Below are 22,980 nucleotides of genomic sequence, written 5' to 3'. Positions count from 1 at the left end.
TATCCCAGTATCTTACCCAGGATCCTTGTTTGGGATTCTACAGGCACTTTTGCACTGAGATTAGTGGGGGTTTGGGGAGAAATGTTAGTACTTATACAAAGCAAACACTGACTTTAATGTTAGTCTATAAATGCCTAATGTGAGCAAACAACTCTGTATTTTCCACTGTGCTTAATACCTGTGTTCTGCACCCTCAGGCAGCTGAATTTACATGCTTTTGTTGTCATATGTGAAACGTGCAACATGTATTTCCTTTTTATTAATCAGACCTGCCATCAGAAAAGAGATAGAGGGAGCTTGAAAGTACAACCAGGATAGATACTGTCATTTTGTAATCTTTTGTGCACAGGTGGAGATGCACTGAAATAGGTGGCAATATTTGATTTCTTGCAGAAATCTTACAAGTGAAAATCAAGCAAAGGAGTTACTGGCTATCCACAGGGTAATTCTCCTCTGGAAGTGTGCAGTCAGTTCCCATTTAGGCTAATTACACTTAAGGAAAGGAGTCCTTTCCTATAACTAATGAACAATAGGCATAACCTGTTATTACATAACCATGGGCCAGCACATTCATACACTGTCAAATTACACTACCCTGTGAAAATGTTTCCTCCACAAAATTCATTGGAGATTTTTAGTGACATTTGCTGTAATTACCAGTACCATGGTTTCTAATTCATTTAATTTTTTTTCTACCTATACTGTGCATATAAGAGTGTTTTAAGAGATTGAATAAATAAATTTTTAATTATAAAATGATGCTATATCATAAATTATTTATAATAACCAACAATGTGTAATACATGTTTAGGTATGAACCCATTAGGAAGATGAACTAATATATATATCAGTCCTAAAATAATGTCCTAATTTGTTCTGTGTTTATGAATGGGAAAATCGGTGTTTAAAGCAATTAAAGGTTGGATTGACAGGGATAAAGCAGCGAGCACGTTGGCACTTAGGAATTCTGTTGTCATCTATGGCAGAGAAGACCCTTTTTTGTCCTTTATTGGTTTCTGCAGTTTGTGATATCATGCCACCAGAACGGTACAGATATAGAGACCTCCAGGGAGGGAGCAACAAGATGCACATAGTCCTCATTGGCAAAACCTCTGGTTATGATTAATATTAAAAAAAAAACCCAACACCCGACAAAAATCTCTTTAGTGATCTGTCAGGCAGTTTTGAGGAATTTTGTCAATTATTTTCCCATTAGCGGTAGCAGACTTCTGAAATCTCCATGGCGAGTTCCAGGCACTCCCCAGTCTCGTGGCAGGACTCAAAGAGGCTGCAATCAATGTCACAGTCACAGTTGCAGTCGTTGCTGCCGTGGTCTTCGTCGGAGGTCTGGTAATATCTATTGGATGGACAACAGGTATCTGTCAGCCAATGTTCACAGGTATCAGGCAGCATTATTAGAAAGTCCCAAAATTGGCAGAACAAGCAGGCCAGGATAAGTGTTGCACATTCATCTAAGAGAAAGGAAAAGCAGGGAGACGTAAGAACAAGTGTGAGCTGGGATTACCCAGGTTTAGGCCAGCGTAGCTACACAGAAGTGAGAGGGGTGGGCTAAAAATACATTGATGATAACTGCTTCCATAGAGACAAGTGAAAAGTTTATTTTCTTTTTTTTATTTGCTCTGGAAAAACAACAGCTGTATGAAAAGAATTTGAATGGAAATATCCCATGGCAGCGAAATCCAGAAGAACAAGCCCTTTAAACCAAATTTTATCTTCTCATGCCCAGACAGCAAGGAAGCTGGAGAGGCACAAGAAGCTGGGAGGGGACACAGCCAGGACAGCTCACCCCAGCTGGCTAGAAAAGTATTTCAGTTCATATGGCATCAGTACAAATTAGAGAGAAAATGAGCAGGGGTTTCTGCTCAGATAACTGACTGGACATCCATTGGTGAGTGGTGAGCAATTGCAGTGTGTATCCCTTGTTTTGTATATTCTATTTTATTACATTATTATTATTATTATTATTATTATTATTATCATTATTTTCTGTCCTCTTAAACTTTATTTATCTCATCCCATGAGTTTTCCTCCTTTTACTCTTCTGGTAGCCCCATTCTGCATTGGGGCAGTGAGTGAGGGGTTGTGTGGGGCTGAGTTGCCGCCTGGGATTAAACCCCAACACCAGCACAGGTGACACTGGAGTTCATTTTCATTTTCACAACAGTTTGCACTAAAAATGTTTAAACTATTCAGCACAGGGAGGGAGAGCAGGTGTGGAGAAGAGCATCCAGAGGGGGCAGTGTGCTGACCGAGTCTCAGCTCAGGGTCCTGTCAACAGGGTTCTCACCTTTGCATTCACAAATGTCAATTTTTCAAAGGAGACAAAAGTTTGGAAAATAGATTATGTAGGATGTGCGTCTGGAGCCAGTGAATATTCCTGAGAACTTGGTCACCATGACTAAAACTCTGTGCTGTGTTTGTGCACTCCCAAAAATCAATTAATTAATTCTGCACCCCTCAGTCCCCAGCATCTGGGGAGGCTGCTGGGGTGCAGCAGGTGTGAGATTCCAACTGTGTGAATCCAGTTGGAGCACAGACCTAGACCTTTCCCTTTTTTTTTTTCTTTTTTCTTTCTGCCTTCTTGTTTTTGGAAAGGAAAAATGCCTTCAACAATATGAATGCCTTTTCATTGGTTCTTTCAGGAAAGCATATGGTTATAACCACATTTCTTGCCCTAGGATGACTAACTGTGAACTCATTCAACTGCATTGGTTCTGTTGTGGCATTTTCTAGCTCACGTAACATTAAGTTCACTGCCAGAAAGTTTCCAGAATTATGCTTTTTTTATTTTTTTAGAAAGCTTTCTTGATGAAAAACAATTTTTAAAAAAAAAAATCATTCCAGCTTCTTTATTAAAAAGAGCAGTTAAAGCAGGTAGCAAGAACAAATAGCATATAGCTGAACTTCTTTCTAAGTGGCATATCATCACCAATGTTATCAATTTTAATACTTATTTAAATGTGTCAAGATCTATTTGGGTTCAGACAAGCACAACTAACTTCTAAGTCGGTTCTGTCAAATAAGAATGACTAGATTTTGGTGATACTTAGTAAATTCATGCTTATATTTTTTTCTAGCTAAATGAACTGAAATAATTATAAAATTGAGACATTTAATAAGGTGACACCACTAGATTTAATTGTATGAAATTTACACTGTAGAAAATGCAATCATTTTATCCAGTAATCCTTGCTGTAATTAAGACTATTTTTTTAGATCTCTAATGTTTATGAAATTTCTTTCCTATACATTGATGTGAGAGACAGAATTCAAAATTGTGTCTTAATTAAGGATCTGGCAATTTTTTTTTCTCCCTCTCCAAAGATCTATTTTTTAATAACAGGTTTTTTTTCCTGAATGTGTTAACCATAATGGTGCTTATGTAATCTGGAGAGAATAGATATGATTCTTAGGGCTTCATCCAGGAAAGAGAGCACACAAAAAGCACAAGATTTTAATAATAAAGTAATGTTTCAGCACAGACTCTGTGATGTGCAGTAAAGATGCTTTTAAATTCCCATCAGAGCACACACCATGAACTGTGATAATGGATGTAACACATTTCAAAAAATCTGCATGTGTGAGGCTTTTTGGTCCTGTTTTAAGTGGGGTAATGTATATAAATAATAGATATTAGCAATTAGACATCCATTCCTATGCATTCATTTATATATTTGAAAATAAATTAGCCACAAACTGCATGAAAGGAGATGCAATCTCTTGTTTTCCCCTCTGTTTTCCCTGCTGTTTGCCAAACGGCATTACTGCATTTATCTCAGTGAGAACAATGACCTCAGCTCTCGTTCTCTACTTTAGTAGATTAATTAGCACAAAAGAAGAATTTATAATAAATTTTCTAGCGTGCCTCATCTCTAAGTTTTCCTGCTCTTGTTTGGTGGCATCTGCTCACACAGATGATGCTCTGAACAACCCTGGTCCAAAGCTTGCTGAAGCCTCTCTGGTCATCCTTGGTGAGACCTGTGAGTGCTGTATTTGTTCTTGTCTGAGCACAGGGAACAAAATAATCACCAATTTCCTCATCTACTGCTCTGCCTTCAGAGGTTCTCCAAGCACCAGCAAACAGGATTTGGCCTCCTGTATGTGGAATAAGCAGTAAGTTGTCAGAGTGGAGTGAGCTGAGTATGCAGTGACAACCACAAATCTGTCTTCCTTTGGTTTTCTTGGCTTCTATCCAGCCCTTAACATTATTAATTAAGCACAGATTGGGGCTTTTTTTGTTGTTAATTTCCTTCACGTTTAGCTTTTTTAAGGAGAATGAAATCTGTTATTTGCATCACATGGTACACACCTGTGTGCCAGTAATGATTGAGATAGTCCTCAAATTCAAAAATAAGGGAGTGTCTGGACAAGAGGACAAGTCCTCTAAATAAAATAATTACTTCAGATCCTTCCTTTAAATTAAGTGTAATTCAATAGATGTATCAGAGACATCCCTTTTGTAAGGATCTGTGACACAATAGAGATGTTAATGATTCCTAGAGAACAGGACACTTTATTGATCTCTATTTAGAAATGCTTAATTTAGGAATTGTTAAATGATATGCATGACAGATCCCAGCTCCATTGGATCTAACACACTAATCCATTATTGCAAAAGGCACTCAAAAGAAACTTCTAAAATACTTCACAGAGCCTTTTTTTAACATGCACTGGAATAACCAGGAATAGATTTATCTGATACTGACACTGGTGCCTCTGTGCAAACACTCATTACTAAAGTAGAAATGCTCTGTGGCACAATAGGCTCTAAGCTCCTCTTCTATGACTTTAGTATCAGTGACAATTTAAGATCATCTTCTAGAAATTCTCATCTATCACACAAATGTCTGCAGGGCAACTTAACATTGCTTTTGGCGATGTTCTTGAACCTCCTGTTCAACATTTAATTTTGAGTTGGTTATACATAGCTCTTTTGCAGTGGGCATTATTTAGAAATCAGCTCAAATGTGATCTGTTTTATAAAACATACCGTCACTGTCTCTCTGATGTACTGATGCATCATCTTCAATGTAAGTGAATTCTCTGCATTTCTCCAGGGAAGCAATGGATGATCTGCTTGCATCTGACAATTTCTTCTCATTTTTGGTGCCCTTTGATGAAGCGTCTGTGATGCTGAATTCTGCGACAGAACTCATAACAATACCTTTCATAGGCTTTTCATCTGTGTGTTTTTCATTTGTAAGCTGGTTATCTGGTGGGATTAGGAAAAAAAGAAGACTGTGATACCAAGGCAAAGATCTGAAAGAATAACATATGCAGGATTTTCAAACCTACAGTTGTTTACTTCCAAGGCCTAACCCTTCTTACCTAATGATTTCAGTCTTTTTACAGAAGTTTATTCATAGCAAGGGTTTTTGTGAACTTGCCTTTTAAGGTTTTTTTCTTAAAGCCAGAGGACTTAGAGGCTAAGTAATAATTAACTTCCAGTGGGTGGGATCAGGTTTGGAAAGAAAACAGAACTATTGCCTCGGCTGACATCTATTTCGAGTTTGATATCCCAACTTCAATTTGCGACATAAAAGAAGGAAAAAACAATTAACTTGTTATTTTTCAGCTGCAACTTTCTTTCCCTAAATTACCAGCCAACAATGTGCACGCAGGCAGTACCTGGATGCAGATGTGCCAGCTCACCGTGGCTCGTAATCTTGTAGCAAAGACAGCCAGATGGTCTCTGTTTAGCATCCAGATTCCCTATTTCATAACTTCATCCCCACTTGCGTTGTTGGCCTGGAAGTCAGCTAGGAGATGGGATACTTCACATGCTGTCAGCGTGCCAGAGAGGCAGCTCAAAAACCAGAGGGAGAGCTTAATTTTAAGCCCCAACTAGGGGAAAGGTTAAAAAGAGTTCTGAGTTCAATTTATTCTTGAAGAACTTCTCAGGCACAGATAAACAGGGGTTGATATATGGTTTGGCTCTCTCTCTGAAGTGATCAAGTGGCCAAGAAACACAGTCATTCTCTCCATGGTGGGGATGATAAAACCTTATCAGTTCTTATCTACAGCTGATTAACTCCTGCACCTCACATCAAGCACAGCCTCACTTTTTATCTCACTTAAATCTTGTGATATGCTTGCTCTTGAGCTATACACAGAAAATCAATCTTTACAAACACCTCAGTTTTGCAAATGCTACTTTCAGAGAGGAACTGTAAGTGCTCTGAAGTGGTTTGTCTGCACTTGGCTGCAAGGAGCATGAAGAGAGGCCGTGCATATCTCTTGGTTTTCAGATACCTTTGACTGCTGACACATGTTAAAGAAAAGCCAAGGAAAGGCTGATAGAGAACAAAACCTTGATGAGACTGCAGATGTTCCCCCTTACAGCTGAGAGGAGGAAATGTGGCTGGACTGGATGGATTGCAGGGTAAGTGAAAAACCAAGGGAACCATAACTGGGGGGAAGCAAGGATTTGAGAGATAAGTGGTATCTAGTCCAAGTCCAGTGAAGGCCCCTAAAGAAATGAGGGGTCTGGAAGCTCCCTCACACAGGGAGCAGAGGCTGGGGCAGCTGGCTTTGGTTGGCCTGGAGAAGGCAAAGAACAGTGCTGGATGCTTTGTTCCCCTCCAGTGCCAGCGTAATGGAAAATCCAGATCCCAACTCCTCCCAGCAGTGCACAGACAGAAAACGAGGAGAGTGCACTGTCAGAAGCTGCAGGAAAGGCAACTGGAACTGCCCAGGGAATGAATTCCTCATCATGGGATGTGTCAAGCACCAGAACAGACCACAGCAAGGCTGAGGTTGTGTGAAGAGCTCAGCTGGGTGTGGACCCCAGCAACCTGCACTTACTGTGAGTTTCTGACAGAGGCCAAACAAAGTGATTTTAGAGTCCCTTCCAAGCTATGTTTTCTATGATTTCTAAGACTCCATTTACCAACAGAATGAGTGAGCAATTCACTTAAATTTCTGCTCGTAGTTGCTTTTCATGCCACTTTAGATCACTTTTACCTCATTAAATACGTAGAAGCAGAAAAGCTGGGTAGAAGTTAGTAGAGTAAGATCTTGGGATAAGCATAAAAACCAAGCTATAATTTCATTTTAAATCACTGCTTTAAAATTATGTGTTGGCAGAGGCATTTTTTTGATTTTGAAGTCATAATGACAACAAAGTCTACTGTGATGGAAATGTGGATTTTCCTGTCCTGGAGAGTTTACAGGTTGGCCTTGGGCAGGGAGCAAACGATGGAGTGGAGGCAGTAAGAGAGCAGTGGCACAGAGAGGAGACTCAGAAACCTATAAATGTCAGGTTTTGTGAGCATTATGGTGAAGGAAGGCCACAGGCAAGATGGGAAGGGCAGGAGAGGCAGTGGCTGGGGGTGACCCAGCAGTGCAAAGCACAGCAGTTCTCCCCTGGGGTCGTACCCTTGGTCATAGGAAATCAGCATCTGGGGCCATGTATGTCAGGGTTTGCCCATCTGTGATGACTTGTTGAGTTTCCCCCTCAGAGTAAGCAAATACAGCTTTTTTCTTTTCCTTCTCTGACTTCTTGGTCAGCCTCTTCAGTCCAGAATGTGAAAACTCACGTATTTTGGATGTCCTGATGTGTATAATCATGATCTTTTTCCAGTGTTTATGAATCAATGACATTCCACAAGTTTGTCTGCACTTTCATTCAATAACAAACCATCTCCAGCAAAGGTTGGGCTGATCAAAACAGCAGAGCTCAGGAGGAAGCAATGTCCTGCTTATGCATTGGGTTATTGGATAACAATGATTTTGTGAGTCCAAAAGTCATCAGCCCTACCTGTTATTCAGGTGCAAATATTACAAATGAGTCCTGTTTGCTCATACTGGGAGCTACACCCAGGCTGAGCCTTTGGATACACATGGATCAGATCAAAAGGCTTAGGCAAGAATAACTATTATTTTCCACTTTCAAAATCTGCCCAAAAATCTAAACTAAATATGTTTTAATTCATGATATATCTGTTGAGTTCCCCAGTTCTGCAACAATACAATGGCCCACAGAATGCATTTAAGCATTCAAGACATGAGACTGAAAAAAAAGTCTGACAGAAGTAATCAGTAAATGCCAGACTAACATTTACTGTATCCACCGACTTCTACTATTCATACTTTGAGTCAATTTTTATTCTTGAAGTGCTGTTGAAGAGAAATCAAAACCAGAAATAGAAAGGCATAGACATAACCTGAATTTTTCAATACAGCACCATCAAACAAAAGGGTAACAAAAGCTGTCACTCAGGGACTCTTCTGTTTGTTAAAGCATACTACATCTTGGAAAATACAGTACATTTTAGTGTCAGACTCTTAGTTTGAAAAGCTCCCTTTCAGTAATGTTATACTTGTCTTGTACAGCTAGATCAAGTCTTCATGCAATCACTGTAACAAGCAACTTGCTATGACAAGCGAGATCCTTGCTTCCAGAAAACACTGCAGGAGAGGCTAAAGCAGTGTACAATTATAGGTCTCCATTTCATTTTTATGCAATTACCTTCAGTTCAGCTGTGGGTCCATCTACATTATGTCTTTTATCAATTTAATGTTTGCACAAAGTGTCTGAAGAAATAAAGATTGTGCTAGACCAGCAGAAATAAAAAGGTGGTTAACACTTTTTTTTTTTCCTATTATAGTTTGTTGCTGGATGGAACAGCAGTAGGTTGAGAGTTTGGAACAAATATATGTAGCCAAATAGGCTTTAAAAATATATTACATACCATTGATACTATTTATGATTACTGTTAAATGAGAATACAAAAAAACCCTAAATTACAATTAGAGATGGGAAAAGGGTCAAACTTTGTGACTCTTTTAAGAGCCTGTGTTCAGTTTCAAATGTTCACATATGTCTGTGTTTTTAACATATAGAAATCAACCACTGAAGTGAACTTAAAGGAAAAAATAAGTGCATCATGATGAAGGAATCTCAGATTATTCAGTGTTAGACTGTTAGGCAGAGGCTGCTAAAGGTACACCCCCACAATGTGCCATTTTTAAATAGTATGAAGTAGCAACTTTCTTCCTCACACAGGGAAGCTGGGACTTGCCTTGGCTGGTGCAGTAGCAGCCTGGGATTGTTCACCCATGTTTGTATTAAAGGTAGTCTCAATACTCACACGGAATTTCTTTTTTCTTTTTCTTTTTGGAGTTGGGTGATTCAGATGGCTGACTACAGTGCCTAAATTCATGAAAGCACAAAGTAAATCACTTACTTTCCACTGATGTCAGCCCCAGATCCCTCAGGTTTACAGGGAGGAGCAGTGACACTAAGGCTGGCATTTGCAGCATGTCCTCTGACCTCTATTTCTCTTCGTTGGCTTTGGGCACAAACCAGCATCTTGCAGTCCTGGAGAAGAGAAGTCTGCAGTTTCCCTGCATGCTTCTGAAATTAGATTTAGTATAGAGGCCTAGAAGGGCTCTAAGTCTAGTTTTGGTAAGGGACAGAGGGTTTAAGAGGTGCTCTGTTCTGCTAAACAGGGACTGCAGCAATGCAGATAACCCAAAGCAGCTCTTGGAGCTCTTATTTGGGAGGAGACTCCACTGAAGAAGGAGAATCTGACCCTCCTAGGGCTCAGCCACATCTCACAAGCAAAGGACAAGGGAGCCTCTGGCTCTACTCAATTGCTGGCAAATCTACTCAATTCTTTTGTTCCAAATCCACCCTGGCAGTGGCCCTTTGCCTCACACCCCTGCAGCAAGGAGTCCCAAGGGTTAATGCTAAACTGTGTGGAAAACTCTAGCAGTTTAGGACCTGTAACTTTTTAATTTTCCCCTGAGGCACGCTGGTGTATCAGTGCAGGGAAAGCACCAAGGGAAGGCCCTGCTCTCCCTGCCATTCCTTATCCCGTGCCCTGCTGTCGCTGCCTGTCTGTTTAATGTATCACATGCTCATCACTGGAAGAGCTGTGTGCCATGTCCCTTCAGCCCTGAGGTGACACAGGCAGAGCTACATCAGACCTGATGGATGAAAACTTGAACGGATGAAGGCTTGATCTGAGCTCACTTGGTTTGAAAGGACTCTTTGGACGATGAAACCCAGACCTCAGGGTTTGACAGCAGTGCTTCAAACAGGCAAAAGCCAAAGAAAAACAAAACACTTTTTCTTGATGGTTTAAGGGATACAACAGTCTGCCAGGGAGGGAGTATCTCTGCAAGCATGGGGCCAGCAGCTTACCTGGATGGTCCTCAGTGCTCGGTGTCACCCCAGGGAGGGCCAGTAGAGGCAGGGAGCTGGTGCGGTGGTCTTGGTGGAGAGAAGAAAAAATTGAAGAGGGATAAATGTCAAATAAATGTGGTTTGGTACATCTATCACCCTCAGCCACTTAGTGACAGTCATTGACTTCAGGGGTTGTTTCTTTGAGGTCAAACACTTGGTGAAGTGCACTTCCTGGCAGGGGGAGGTTACATGGCATGGTGCTGTTTGTGTTAGCCTCTGTCTCAGTTCAGGAAAGGAAGCAAACAGTCAAACAAACTGCCAAGAGAGAAAGTGTCACCCAAGAAGAGGTGAAGAGGATCACCAGCAAACACAGCAATTCAGGTAGGTACAGGAAATTTGAGAGCTGGGAGGTCTGAGGTGAATCAGTGTGAGGCATCATCCATGCCCAAACACCCCAGAAACCTTAGATGAGGATCCCAAATCATCAGCAAAGGAGGAGAGAGGAAATTTAACCCCAAACTCCAACCTTCATGGCGTGGCAGTCTTGGTGGACAAGATGCCCAAGGTCCCCGTGGTGGCAAGCCCAGGTCCCCACACGGAGCAACGCTGGGCTCCTCCACCTCAGATGCGCCACCAGCTGTTCACTCCATGAGTAAGGCTTGGAGGCTTAAACCTTCTTTTCTTCTCTCTCCAGGTGTCAGGAAGGCAAAGTAGAAGGGGATGTGGGACTATCCCAGCAGAGAGTGCAGCAGATGGAATAAAACTCGATGGGAACTGCTGTTGCCCACATGGGAGAGGATGGAGGGAGCGCGGGCGCCGTGGCCCATCGGAAGGGAGCTGCTCTAGACAAAAATATATCACAGGGGCTCTCAGAGGTTCGTGCCCCTCACAGTTTGCTGAGCTCAGGCAGAAGGATGCAGGGGATTTGGAGACTGTTTATTTTTGTCGTAAGGAAACAGGAAATAGTACACAAGGCTATAAATATATCCCGGGCTTCGGATGACATCATGAACTCGTGCAAGTGCTTCGCTGCTGATTTACGATGATGGACTGGTAATTCACAGGAGCTTTGGGTTTGCTTTATTTTGCTGTTGCAGTAACAAAGCTAATGGTGCAATCCCGGGAGGGGGTGTTTTATCAATAGTGAATTTTTGACCTCATTGCATACGTTTCAACTTCATGAATTAGTGACCCAGCTAACTGTAAAGCCTTCTATAGGCTTATTGTAAATCTATCACAGGACTGGCAAAAACTTTTGGCCCAGATCCTAAGCTCTGACAGGCATGTGTTGATGGACTGCATAGCAAGCACTTCCACTAATATTTCTCACTAATTATACCATATATTAAGAAAAAATGAATGAAGCCAATGTTTATATGCCGCTTTAACTGCTTTTCATATAAGAAAGCAACACAATCCCTAATAAATTTTCACCTTCAACATTTCTATTCATTATAATTTTTACCATGATGAATGAAGTTAGAACTGGAGAGGGAGGGGGTTCATCTTGAAATCTGTTCAGTGAATGACTGAATTTACTTCCCTTCCCCAACTTGTGTCGAGGAAGGAGGGAACAGATGGACACAGGAAGAAGAGGGAGGCGAGTGCGGAACGAAGGAGATGGGTGAGGAACAGATGGAGTCAGGAGAAAGTGAAGAGGAGAGTCAGCAAGGATGGTAGAAAAGTTTTCCACTTGACCTTGAGTTGAAATGAAGATCTGCATGCAGCATGGGGCAGTCAGATTTTGGGGATGCATCCTTTTTTCTCTCCGTGGCACTCTACCCTGTGAGGTTTTGTGGGCCATCCCAGCAGCTCAGTGCATCCCAGGAGACCTGCAGAACTGGGATCTGGATTTTCCCTAGGGGTCACCTGCTGCAGAAGGGCACCTGCACTGTGTTCAAGTCCCACAGTGGTAATGACAGAAAAGAACTGTGTGCCAACACAGGAACAAAAAGGAGTTGGGATGTCATAATTCTCCCAGGCATCCCAGCCAAGCCAGAAATTGGAGTTTGTAATTTTGAAGAGGTGTACTACACCCAGTTTGTTAGGGTCCAATGGCCAAAATACTCAGAGTAATTTATGATTTTACCTGCTTAAAGCAAGACATTTGAGATGGCCTGACTTTCAGAATACGCTGAGCATCTGCGTTTTGATGTGTATTGAATTATATATCCCAAATCACCAGTAAGTCCTGGAAAATCTTGATTGTATTCTTAATTCTGTTAAATTGCCTGCATATACTCCACTGGTTCTGGCTTTTCTAGCTAAAGAATGGAAGAGGTGAAAGCTAAATATTGGCCATGTGTGTCATTCCCTTTGAAGAAAATGGGAGCCATGTGCACTCACCTAACAGCAATGTTTGGCCCCAACTATGATTTCACAGCTGGGCCCTAACTTCAGGAATGCCAAAGCACTAAATGACTCAATTGGAGTAATCTGATCAATGCTGTATTTTCACTGTGGATTTAAATTGCACACACAGCAAGAGCAGAGTTGGTTTTCTTCTCTCTCAAAATCACTTTTCTCTGCAGATTTGATAGCATAAATATGAAGTATTGCTCTCATCACACAAATAAGTGAAATGGCAGAAAACGTATGTCAAATAAAATGCACAACATTACGTCGTTTTTACTTTTTGGAGGCTGTTTGAGAAAACGGCTTCATTAATTTTGACTGAATAAAAGGTTCCTTTAAGGGATTTCAATAGGTGACATGAAAAATGTTAATACGAATGATCAAGACAATGGAGGTTAAAACTGTTTTGAAAATATGTTTCTTTTATGGATCTCGGCTGTTGGAAGAGTTACAGAATAAATATACGGTAGTGCTGACATTCAATGCTGTTTCATCTTAGCAAAGAGTTTTTAATAAAGAAAATTCTTTTCAAGGAATGCTTTCTGCAGCCAGTCTTCAAAAAGAGGTTTTCCCCCCTCCCAGTTTAATAAAATTAAAGTAATTTATGTCATATTGATATGTCGATATGTTTTTCAATAAACTTTTTCACAGAGATTTTTTTTTTAATTCTGTTCACTTTAAAAATTATAATTATATGTCTTCCTCCCACTTTGAAAATGGCACAAGGTGCTCATTTGCAGAGCTCTACTGTTCAAATCTTCACTGAGAATAGAAATGTCATGACTCAGTTAACAATGCTTTATTATTCACATTGATCTTTTTTTATAGTGTTCTTTATCTCAAAAACATTGTAAATCAGATATCTTCCTCCCACTCTTTTGTTCATTTGCAAATTTTTATTATTCTAGTTTAAAAAAGCAATGGAGTGTCAAGAGTCAGTGTATATTGTTTATGTTCTTTTTTGCTTTAAAATTACTTTTAACTATAAAAAGTAAGATGTATAGCAGGAAAAAAAAAGCTGGATTTAAGGGTGCTTAAAAAAGAATTGAAGGGATCAGTGCGAATTTTTGTGCTGTTCTCTTACACCTTGGAGTTGTAACGACTTTGCAAGAAAGGGAACTGGGCAATTTATGAAAAGGTTTTTATGTGCTAAGTCCAAAGTCCCTGTTGCATCAGACATCATCATCTGTGTTAAAGGCTGGACATAATTCATGCTCTAAATGACCACAACTGCAAAATTCACAGTGTGAATTCACTGGCTGGTTTGCAGGGCCTGCCCAGAGCTCCCTGTCACAGCCTGCTGGGAGGTCCTCAGGAGCCCTCGGCTGATAAGCACCAAGATAAATCACTGAATTTTCCCAGGAACCTCACAGCTTTGCTATCAAGTGTTAACCACAGCAGAAACACAACATCAGCCGGTCAACAGGCAAGGCAATCCCTGAAACCCCTGGGGCTGGATGTGGGATACAGCTGTGCACCTTTCAGGAGAGCCTTATCAGAGCCCTCAGGACTTGTTTGTGAAGTGGCTCTCCCAAATTCCCCTTCAGCCACTGTTTTCTTTCCCGATCACATTTTTCTTTAGGTCAGTATTTCTGTCCTGGTGGTCAGGACTTTTTGAAATGGCTTCCATGAGATAAATCTCCTACAGGAATTGGGGTTAGTCGAGGGGGCAGCAGGATCTCGTGGTATTTCACATGCTTCTTGCTGTTAGGTAATTTTTTTTTTTAATTTTTCCCTGTTTTGAATTTCATGATCAGAGCATCCTGGCGCTCTGTTGTTGTTCCAGCAGGTCCTGAAAGAGATCAGCCCCTCTGGGAGTCACTGAGATGGAGTGGCTACACCTGAAGTTGTATCTAATCCCCAGACTGGATCTTTTTGTCTTATTGAATTATAGAAGGATTTGGGTTGGAAGGGACTGAAAGACCATCTAGTTCCAACCACCCACCATGGGCAGGGACACTTTCCACAAGACCAGGTTGCTCCAAGCCCTGTGGAACCTGGCCTTGAACACTCCAGGGATGGGGAGGACCTTGTAGATGTATAGTGGCCCCATTATATGAAACAGCTCTAAGAGATGTTGTAAATGAAGCTAAAGTCTGCTTCTCAAATGATTTTGTTTCTTTCTTTTTGTTTAAAACTGCACTTTGCTGACGTTTGCTAAAAGGGATAATTAAAAAACTCAGAACAAGTAAGTCACAAACTGAACCTGAACTGAAAACACACAGCCCTGTCCCCCCTCCAAGTGGAGGGCTCAGCAATGTTTGTTTTTATTAATGTCAGTAGGTCACACCAGTCATCATATGACTGTGCCAGTTGCTGTCCTCTTCCCCAGGCTGGGATTTGGGATGCACAGCACCACACAGAGCCCCTGAGCCCACCCTCTGCCTGCACACCCCTCAGTGGGTGCTGGGGCAGATCCATCCCAGTGCTCATGGACAGCTTCTTCTTGTTTTGCAGCACTAACTCAAACCTCTCAAATTCTCTGTATTCCTCACTGCACAGAGTGAAACTGGAGGGTTTGATGTATTGTCTTATCTGAATTGTCCTTGTTGTTTTCAAAGCAGAGACAAAACAAACTTTACAATTGTTATTGTTGTTGTTGATGCCTCGATGTCACTGCTGCATTAATTCTTCCTTCCTCTCATGGTTAATGAGTCACCCGACAATGAGGTTAAGGTTGTCTGCCAATATGATCAAGTTGCAGAAACAAAACCCTAACCTGAGCTGAGGAGGGAGAAGTAAACGGGGCTTTATTTAATATGCTGGCACAGTAACTAAAGGTAGGTCTCACCCATGGACATCCTTGTGTAATTGCTCACTCTTTAGCTGAGGAAATTTATGGGTAATATAAACCAGAAAATGCTGAGTTAATTACAAAAGATTTTTTTCCATGTAAAACTCTGTGTCATTAAATTTGGAAAGCACTTAAAATTCTCAGTTTTATTTTTGGTAAGCATTATGTATTGAAAAGTGAAAATATCAGAGGGATCTCTAGGCAGAATTTGTGAACTTTCCAATGAAAAGAGAGCACAGTGTCTTCCTTTCCTGTCCTACGGTCCTTGACAACTGTGCCTCTTTCTGAATGACACCAAAGTTATGTGCCAAGAGTTTATTCCCAGAGCAGGCATTACACACAGTTATGGTCACAGAGATATCCTTGCACAGCATTAATGCCAAAGCAGCTCCAAGACTGTCAGCATTTTCATTTGGTCGGGGGAAACACCAACAAACCCACATATATTAACACCATCAAACCCATATATATATCCTTAAAATAAATCCAAACATTTTAAACACTGTGAAATAGAGCTGCAAATCACAGAAGATGCAGCATTTCACACAGATAGTCCTTAGAGCTCTGCTGGTGGTAAATTGACACATGATCATATATAACTGCAACCCTCCAAGTCTTCTAAAAAGGTATAAAATTTTTTCTTTGATTTGAACCCAGTGGTGAGTGAAATCTGTGAGAGTCTTATGTCTTCTGTGAGATTTTCCTAGCAAACACTCCCATTTGTTTCTCTCTTGCCTGCATGGCATGCTGGAACAGCACTGGGAGCTGGACTTGCACACTGTAATAAACAGTATTAATCTAATTGCTACCTGAGCACCTCCCCAGGTGTTGCAGAACAGGCTGTGCTGGACATGCTGGAAAACTACTTATTTATCTTTGCAAGGGCTCGATCCTGTATCACCAGATGTCAAAGGAAGCAATTCCAGGGAGCTCAGATCAGGCTCCAAACCAGCCTCCAACTTGGTGGCCTTCTCTGGGTTTCTTCGCTCTTTTCCTCAGAAAAAAGCCACAGACAAAGCAATCAGCAATATCTCAAGCAGAAGATGTATCATGCTGTGCATCTTTTCACAAATCCCTATTTCCCCCTGCACAGAAGATGCAGAACATCTATTCTGGGGGCAGACAGATGACATCCCCTGTTACTTATGTGTGTAATAAGTACTCTTAAAACGGTGTAGTCTTGCCGAATCTGGCAAAGGCAAACATGGTAAGTGTTCTGCTCACAGCATTAAACACACTTCTCTCGCTGTGCAGTGGAAGAATGTGTTTAAACTCGCAGTCTATCACTATTCCTGGATAGTGTAGGAGACTCAGGAACACTCAAGATGTCTTTTCCTGTGTACATTAAGTTGCTCTGAAGAAAATAGTGTTCTTAGAAAACACGGATCTCATGGCAGAAGAAAGTTTCCTTCATGATTGTGCTACAAAGGTTTCCGAACAGCTGCTTGTTCCTTTGGGTGCATGAAATATGAGGTTCAGCCTGCTCAGAAGTGCAAACACGTAATTTCTTCTCACCCTGGCACCTTCACTGTGGTCATTTCCACCTGGCTGTGTGATGCTGGCAAGTGCAGTAGTAGCACAATGCCTACATTGTGTGAACTCTTGGAGGAGAGCTGTAGAGCTCCACAGCCCTGGGGAAGCGCCAGTCTCCTCAAAGCTGTCTGTTTGTCCTGCTTCACCAGGAGCTGCATTCACAAGGAGTTTTGTTAGTCTGATGTGGGCAGTGAACACCAGAGTTTCAGGTGTTGCTGGACGGTAGCACAGCTCCCGCCTGTCTGTGCACCACATACAAGGATTGAAGGGTTCTTGGGCAACCTTCAGCAGGCTAGGCTTGCCAAGGCCACAGGAGTGCCACCTCTTGTCCATCCCCCTCAGGGCTGCCCAGGCACAGAGGCAGATGAGAGCCCAATGCTCTCCTCAGCACTCCCTGACATCAAAATCATCACTGAAGTTTTGCACAAGGCTCAGGTGTACAACCCCTTCCAAGCAAGGAGGTCACAGCCCATGCCCTGAGAGGAAGAAGCTGGTGTCAAAGAAATGGAAGAAGTGTCACTATTTTAACGCAGATTAGGCAAAATCCAACCCCCATTAATCCTTCAGAGCAGGGCCACTGGTTTGTTCCTTTTTCTGTCTGCTCTGTATTCAAAGCAAGCACAGGTTTTCCTGTCGCTATACTGCTATTGTTAACAACTATAAATGTATTAAAAACACAGGGGCATTTTAGTATGTGTATTGTGCATAAGAAATATTGTTACATGACAAGCTCCAATTGGCAAGTGAAAAGAGGTTTTATTGAAGGAAATAGCAGTAGCAAACAGTGAACTATGCAGAATAATGGTAATTGTTCCTTTAACATTGGCAGCGCGCGTTCACTTAATATGACTGCTCCTCTGTCTCTGCCTCATCCAGACCCAGAGGACCTGTTAGACAAGCAGGCAGCCACCTCTCTCTGGGATCAAGCTGTCAATGCAAACTTGCTTTCTTTCTATTTCTCCGAGCTAAGCTATACCCCCAGAGCTCCTGAAGCTTTTCCTGAGTGAAAGCTTTAAAAAAGCTCCATTCTAAATTACATCACACGAGCTGTTCTCTTCAGACTGACAGAACAAAAGCAGGAGTGGGGGGGGAGATGCCAAAGGTACCGTCTGAATGGCTTGAGTTGCACAGGGTGATTTACCTCCTCATGCTTTATCAGAGCAGGCAAACATCTTGACCTTGCCTACCAAAGCCCCATCAGTGTCCTCTGAGGAGCAGAGAAAGTTTGCAGCATGTGTGTTTCCAGTACAAATAGAATCACAGAATGGTTTGGGTTGGAGGAAACATTAAAGATCATACAATTCCAAGCCCCCAGCCATGGTCAGGGACACCTTCCACCAGATGAGGTTTCTCAGTGCTCCATCCAGCCCAGTCTTGAACATTTCCAGAGATGGGGCATCCACGATTTCTCTGGGTAACCAGTGCCAGCATCGTGCTGTCTTCACAGTAAAACATTTCTTCCTAATAGTGACTCTAAACCTACTCTTCTTCAGATTTAAAATATTCCCCCTTATCTATCACTTCATGCCTTACTCAAAAGCCCCCTCCCAGCTTTCTTGTAGGCCCTCACGAGGTACTGAATCCATTTGGTGCAGGTTTCCTGACTGCAACAAAGGGGTCTTGGGTGCCCATTCCTAATGAGGCCATGGTGCTTTCTAAAATTTTTGGGTGATGGGATTTCTAACACAGCCAGCTCATTGCTACTGGAAGAGCCCAGCCTGTGGGTGCTGCCCAGCCTGGTGTACTCATCCTTTAATCAGCAACACCCCAATTAATGGCCATGGTGAGCACTGCTGAGGGCCACTGCCAGAATCTGAAAGGTCTCTTGGGTTGGCTCCAGCTGGGACACTCCAAATGCTATGTTCAGAAGTAATTGGAGCAGATAAGCATTACCCACTTCTGGAGTGGCTGGGTAGAAAGCAGATAAATTGGCATATCTCCCCATTCTAAAGGATTTCAGATGGTGTGAGATGCCTCAGTTAGGAAAACATCCTCAGCTGGAAGGGGAGAGGGCCACAGGCCTTTCTTCTCCTTTAGTATATAAACAGAGGAAAGAAGGCAAACAACATTGTGGCTGTTGTCCAGGTAATGTCCAGAATTAGTAGCCCTGGAAAGGAGGCAGCTTAAGGGTTGCCTGCTACCACAGTAATCAACTGAGATCATTCAAATGGGAATAAGCAGTTTTTTCATGGCTCCTGAGCAGACCCTTTTGGGGTCCTTACTCAATTTTCATAAGAAAATGGTGGTGAGGTTAAGAGTTTGTTCTCATGCTCTAAAGCTTTTAGGCTTAGACCCCTGCACAGCACTTTTGTGCTTATTCTACTCTTTTGGGGACACTTCCAAGTGTTTTTTTAGCATCATTAACACAAAAAATAAACTCAGTGTAAAGATAGGCTGAAGACTGAAGGAGATGAAAAATGTTAAGGAAAAAGTGTTGATTCCATCCCTCAATGGAATTAGACTTATTGAGCTAATTTCTTTCAGGGAAGGTGCTACTTCAGATGTGATGCCTTATGTGTTGTCGGGAGAAGGAGCTGAGAAGGTGAAGGGTTTACTTAAGTTTCCAAGGGTCTGCCTAGTTTGAGAAAATAATGGGGAAAAAAAGTTTCACTAAGGAGGAAAAGCTCCTCAGCTGGTGATGTGCCTTTGTTATCCCACGTGGGTGTTTTGTGAACACCTCAAAGTTGTATTTCTATCAGAGGAAAGAGAAAAATCAAGCTATGTGACCTAATTAAGTTTACAAGTATGTTAAAAATAACTCCCAATAGAAGTTGGGAGATACCCCTTCCCTTTAGTTAATGTCCTGTGGCCTCTCACTGAGGTGATCTTGGAGGTGTTTTCCAAGCAAAGTGATTCCATAATTCTGTTTATCCAGGGAGCACAGCAATTTTCATACAGTCGACACAGTTTGTGTTACCCAAAAAGGCAAAGACTGCTTGAGGATCCTGATTCACTGATGCAGCATTGAACCCTGAGTTTCTGAGTGAGTTAAGTTTGTCTTTTGCTGTCTTTTTTTGGTAGCCCATGTCTGTTTTCTTTATGCACCTGACCAGTGAAATGAGTCTGCCTCGATCCATGAGGGACCATCCTAATGCCCATTAAAGGTGATGGAAGTTTTTGGCTGCAGGGCAAACCATATCAAGGGTTGTATGTGATTCCTACCCCAAAATTACAATCTTACTTATGCAAAACCTTCATTAAAATGATCACAACTGAGTCAACCACTGGTAATGAACTGTATGCTTCCTCACATCCCTGCTGCTACCAATGGTACAGATAAAGATGCTGGACTTTTGAAGGTAGAGGAATAAGTTGCTAAACATAACCCAAGCCTAAATTTCTGAACTAAAAGTTTAGGCTATCTTGAAAGTTCAAGCTTAGTTCACCCATCTTTATTTCTTCGTTTCTGCTTAGCAATGCTTCCTACCTTTTTAGGTATTTTAGACTTTTGCACTGCCTTTCACCATGGTGGCCTCTGAGAATCTCAACATCTCTAAATGGCAAAGCTGAAAACTTGGTGATGTCTGTAGCACTGTGCCTTTCTCCTCTGTTTGGAGGGGAAGATGTTATTGTTATCTAAATGACAGAATAGTTAGGTGGCACTGTGATCCCGATGGATGTGGGATTTTGTGCCACACAGAGGTCACTAAAATAATGTTTTGCAGTTTCTTTGGTAAATCTTGATCTGAATACAAATTGTGTCTCAAGTTGTGCTTCTAGTAGTGCTAACCAGTAGCTTGCTTTGTTATAAAGTGAGGAAAATGCTATCTGGAAATAACTTTCAGATAACAGGCAGGGTGCTGTGGTCCTGTTCCCAGCCCCAATTCCAGCATAGCTTTCAGCAGTGAAGCTTCCTGTGGCTTGAGGACAAGTGTGCTTGCAGGCAAAGGCTTGATGAGTGACACTTTGCCACAAGCAGGACATGGAGTCTCTGGGGAGCTGTGTGTCTGAGAAGGGATTAATTTGCTTCTGCCACTGTGCAGACCACACTGCCCTCTGCTCCCACCCTGCTTGATTCACAGCCTGGGTTGCTCTGTCTGGTACACTGCTGGCTGCAGCCTTTGGGGCTGGACTGGGGGAATTACTCAGTCCCATCTGGACTGAGGTCCAGAAAATTTACTTAGAAATATGTAGATATAATTTCTCCCTTTTATTCTCCAAGAATGTGTAAGACAAGCTTTATGCTGTCTTTGAGCTTGCTAAAAAGGGAACAGAAATTCGTGCCTTTTTCCATGTGTTTATTTTGAGTCACGATTCTTCTGGGAAGGGTGATTTGTTTGTCTTTCCATGACAAATGACAATGGTTTAAGTTGCATCTCTGCCAACCTCTTTCTAAGTGGTTTCAAGTAGTTTACTTACAGGGGTTATTTCATGTGCCACAGAACATGAGGCAGCTCTGAGGTAGTGTCTAACTTGCACTGAACAAGACTCTGGAAAGTTAGCTTAAGGCAGGAAATTTAAGGTTCAGTAGACAGTAGGATCAGAGGAGCATGGAATTAACATTTGCAAGTGTTTTGCTCTTGGAGAAAAAAGAAATTTTTTGACTTTTCCTCTCCTTGTGGCACCAAGAAGACCAGGAAAGTCTTGTAACTGTGGATGTACTGACTGCTTAAATTCTGACCGTCCATCAACAGGAGCTTGTGCTATTTAACCCCCTGTAAAGTGGGAGCATACAGTACCTATGCATATATGATCTGGTGCTGAAGCCATTGCTGTAAGCCAATATAGACTTTTAAAAGTCATTGCCAATATCTTGTGGCTGCCTTGCTGAGCTTTAGGAAGGGTCTAAAATTTCTATGCAGCAAACTTCTCCAGCTCTCACAGCTTATGGTCACTCGTTATCTACAGCAGGAGGGTCGGACTTCAGAGACTGCAGCTTCTTTCCAGCCTGCAGGTTTCCTCCCCCTTCAAGTCTGTTTTTCACTCTTGCCAGTACCCTGCCTTCTGTTTAAAAGCATTAGTAATACCAAGTAAAGCTAAAGACGCTTGTTATAACAACTAAGTTGTTTCCTTTTTAATCAGAGCACATGCTTATGCCAGGTTTGGCATGAAGAATCTGTGGAAGTGTTTGGTTCAGGGCACAGTAAGCTGATCATTTGTTAGAAGTAGTGCATTACATATCATTTTGCTTTTAGTGGTACAATTTACTGGGAGGTTGGTACAAGCATTGGTAATATAATTTCTGCTTGGTTGGAGGTGGTTAAAACATAAAGACTGGGAAATAATTCTATTGCCATGTGTGCTGAATTGTGGTTCGGTCGCAGCAGTTGTCTGTAGCTAAGTGGCCATCAAAACCTTTCTTGGGGTGGCAATAAATTATAAAAAAAATCTTCTGAAAATATCAGTTTTCAAAGAGTAAAAGATGCAGCAATTATTGTGACACAGGTTTGCAGTCTGTTTCTGATTATCTTTTTGGCTGGAGAGCTGGGGTTTCTAATTGTAAGGTTAAGGAATCCTTTTTATCTATCTCTTTCCTCCTAATCCTATGCTAGACAGTATTGATTTCTGTGCCTTTTGTCTTCTGGGGAAGGAGACAATCTCTGGCTCATACGAACATCTTGTTAGAGTCTGCTGAGGATTAGGGGGTGTGACAGTTTTCTTGCTGAGCCTTTTTATTGGGGATTTTTATGCCTGCTTTTCTGGGAGGTCTTTGAAATGTCTTTTATGTAGCAATCATTTCACTCTTTCTTTGTTGTCTCAAATGTTGAGGCTGTATTCTTCTCATCTGTTCCTGTTTATATTCCATACTAGCTGGTCATAACAGTTTAGCTTGAAATTATCATCACACTGTGTGCTTCTGAATCACAGGAGTGTTGCTAACAGCTCTGGGACGACTGCAAATTTGAGGGATTTTTTAGGGCATCTGAAGATTTAGCATGGTAGTTTACTATGAAATACTGATAAAGGGGTTCCAGATGAAAAACAGCCCGGGAATTGGATTTTTCAAGCATCCCCAGCCAGGTATAGGCACTTAAAAATGCTCCTGCTCTAATGAGAGGGGTCCCCCTTAGGGTGGTGTTCAACATTCCAGCTCTACCTGATGGGTAGGATGGTTGTTCACTCTTGCCTAAATTCCTACAGAAATCAATGAAAAACAAGCCCATCCTGCTGCAAGTCATCTCATCTTGACTGAAGAGATTAGGCC

At 41.8% G+C, this 22,980-nt stretch overlaps 1 protein-coding gene across 2 annotated transcripts in view; it reads right to left on the bottom strand.

Annotated features, from left to right (window-relative positions):
• Positions 1-1,044: 1,044 nt before the first annotated feature.
• Positions 1,045-22,980, bottom strand: part of MDFIC2 (MyoD family inhibitor domain containing 2) — a 43,914-nt gene continuing 21,978 nt past the window's right edge. The window contains exons 2-4 of one of the 2 annotated variants that reach the window (XM_063411936.1): positions 10,172-10,240; positions 5,012-5,233; positions 1,045-1,472 (exon numbers count right to left, since the gene is read on the bottom strand). In XM_063411936.1, coding sequence (XP_063268006.1) covers positions 1,213-1,472; positions 5,012-5,233; positions 10,172-10,240 — 551 coding nt within the window. In that variant the 3' untranslated portion in view covers positions 1,045-1,212. Of the gene's footprint in view, positions 1,473-5,011; positions 5,281-10,171; positions 10,241-22,980 lie in introns of both variants that reach the window. The other variant, XM_063411937.1, reaches the window with a different exon arrangement.

This window comes from Prinia subflava, chromosome 14 (genome assembly GCF_021018805.1).
Source record: "Prinia subflava isolate CZ2003 ecotype Zambia chromosome 14, Cam_Psub_1.2, whole genome shotgun sequence".
In the NCBI taxonomy this organism is placed as follows: Eukaryota; Metazoa; Chordata; class Aves; order Passeriformes; family Cisticolidae; genus Prinia; species Prinia subflava.
Note: the sequence above shows the minus strand (reverse complement) of the source record. Positions and strands in the feature narration are given on the sequence as shown.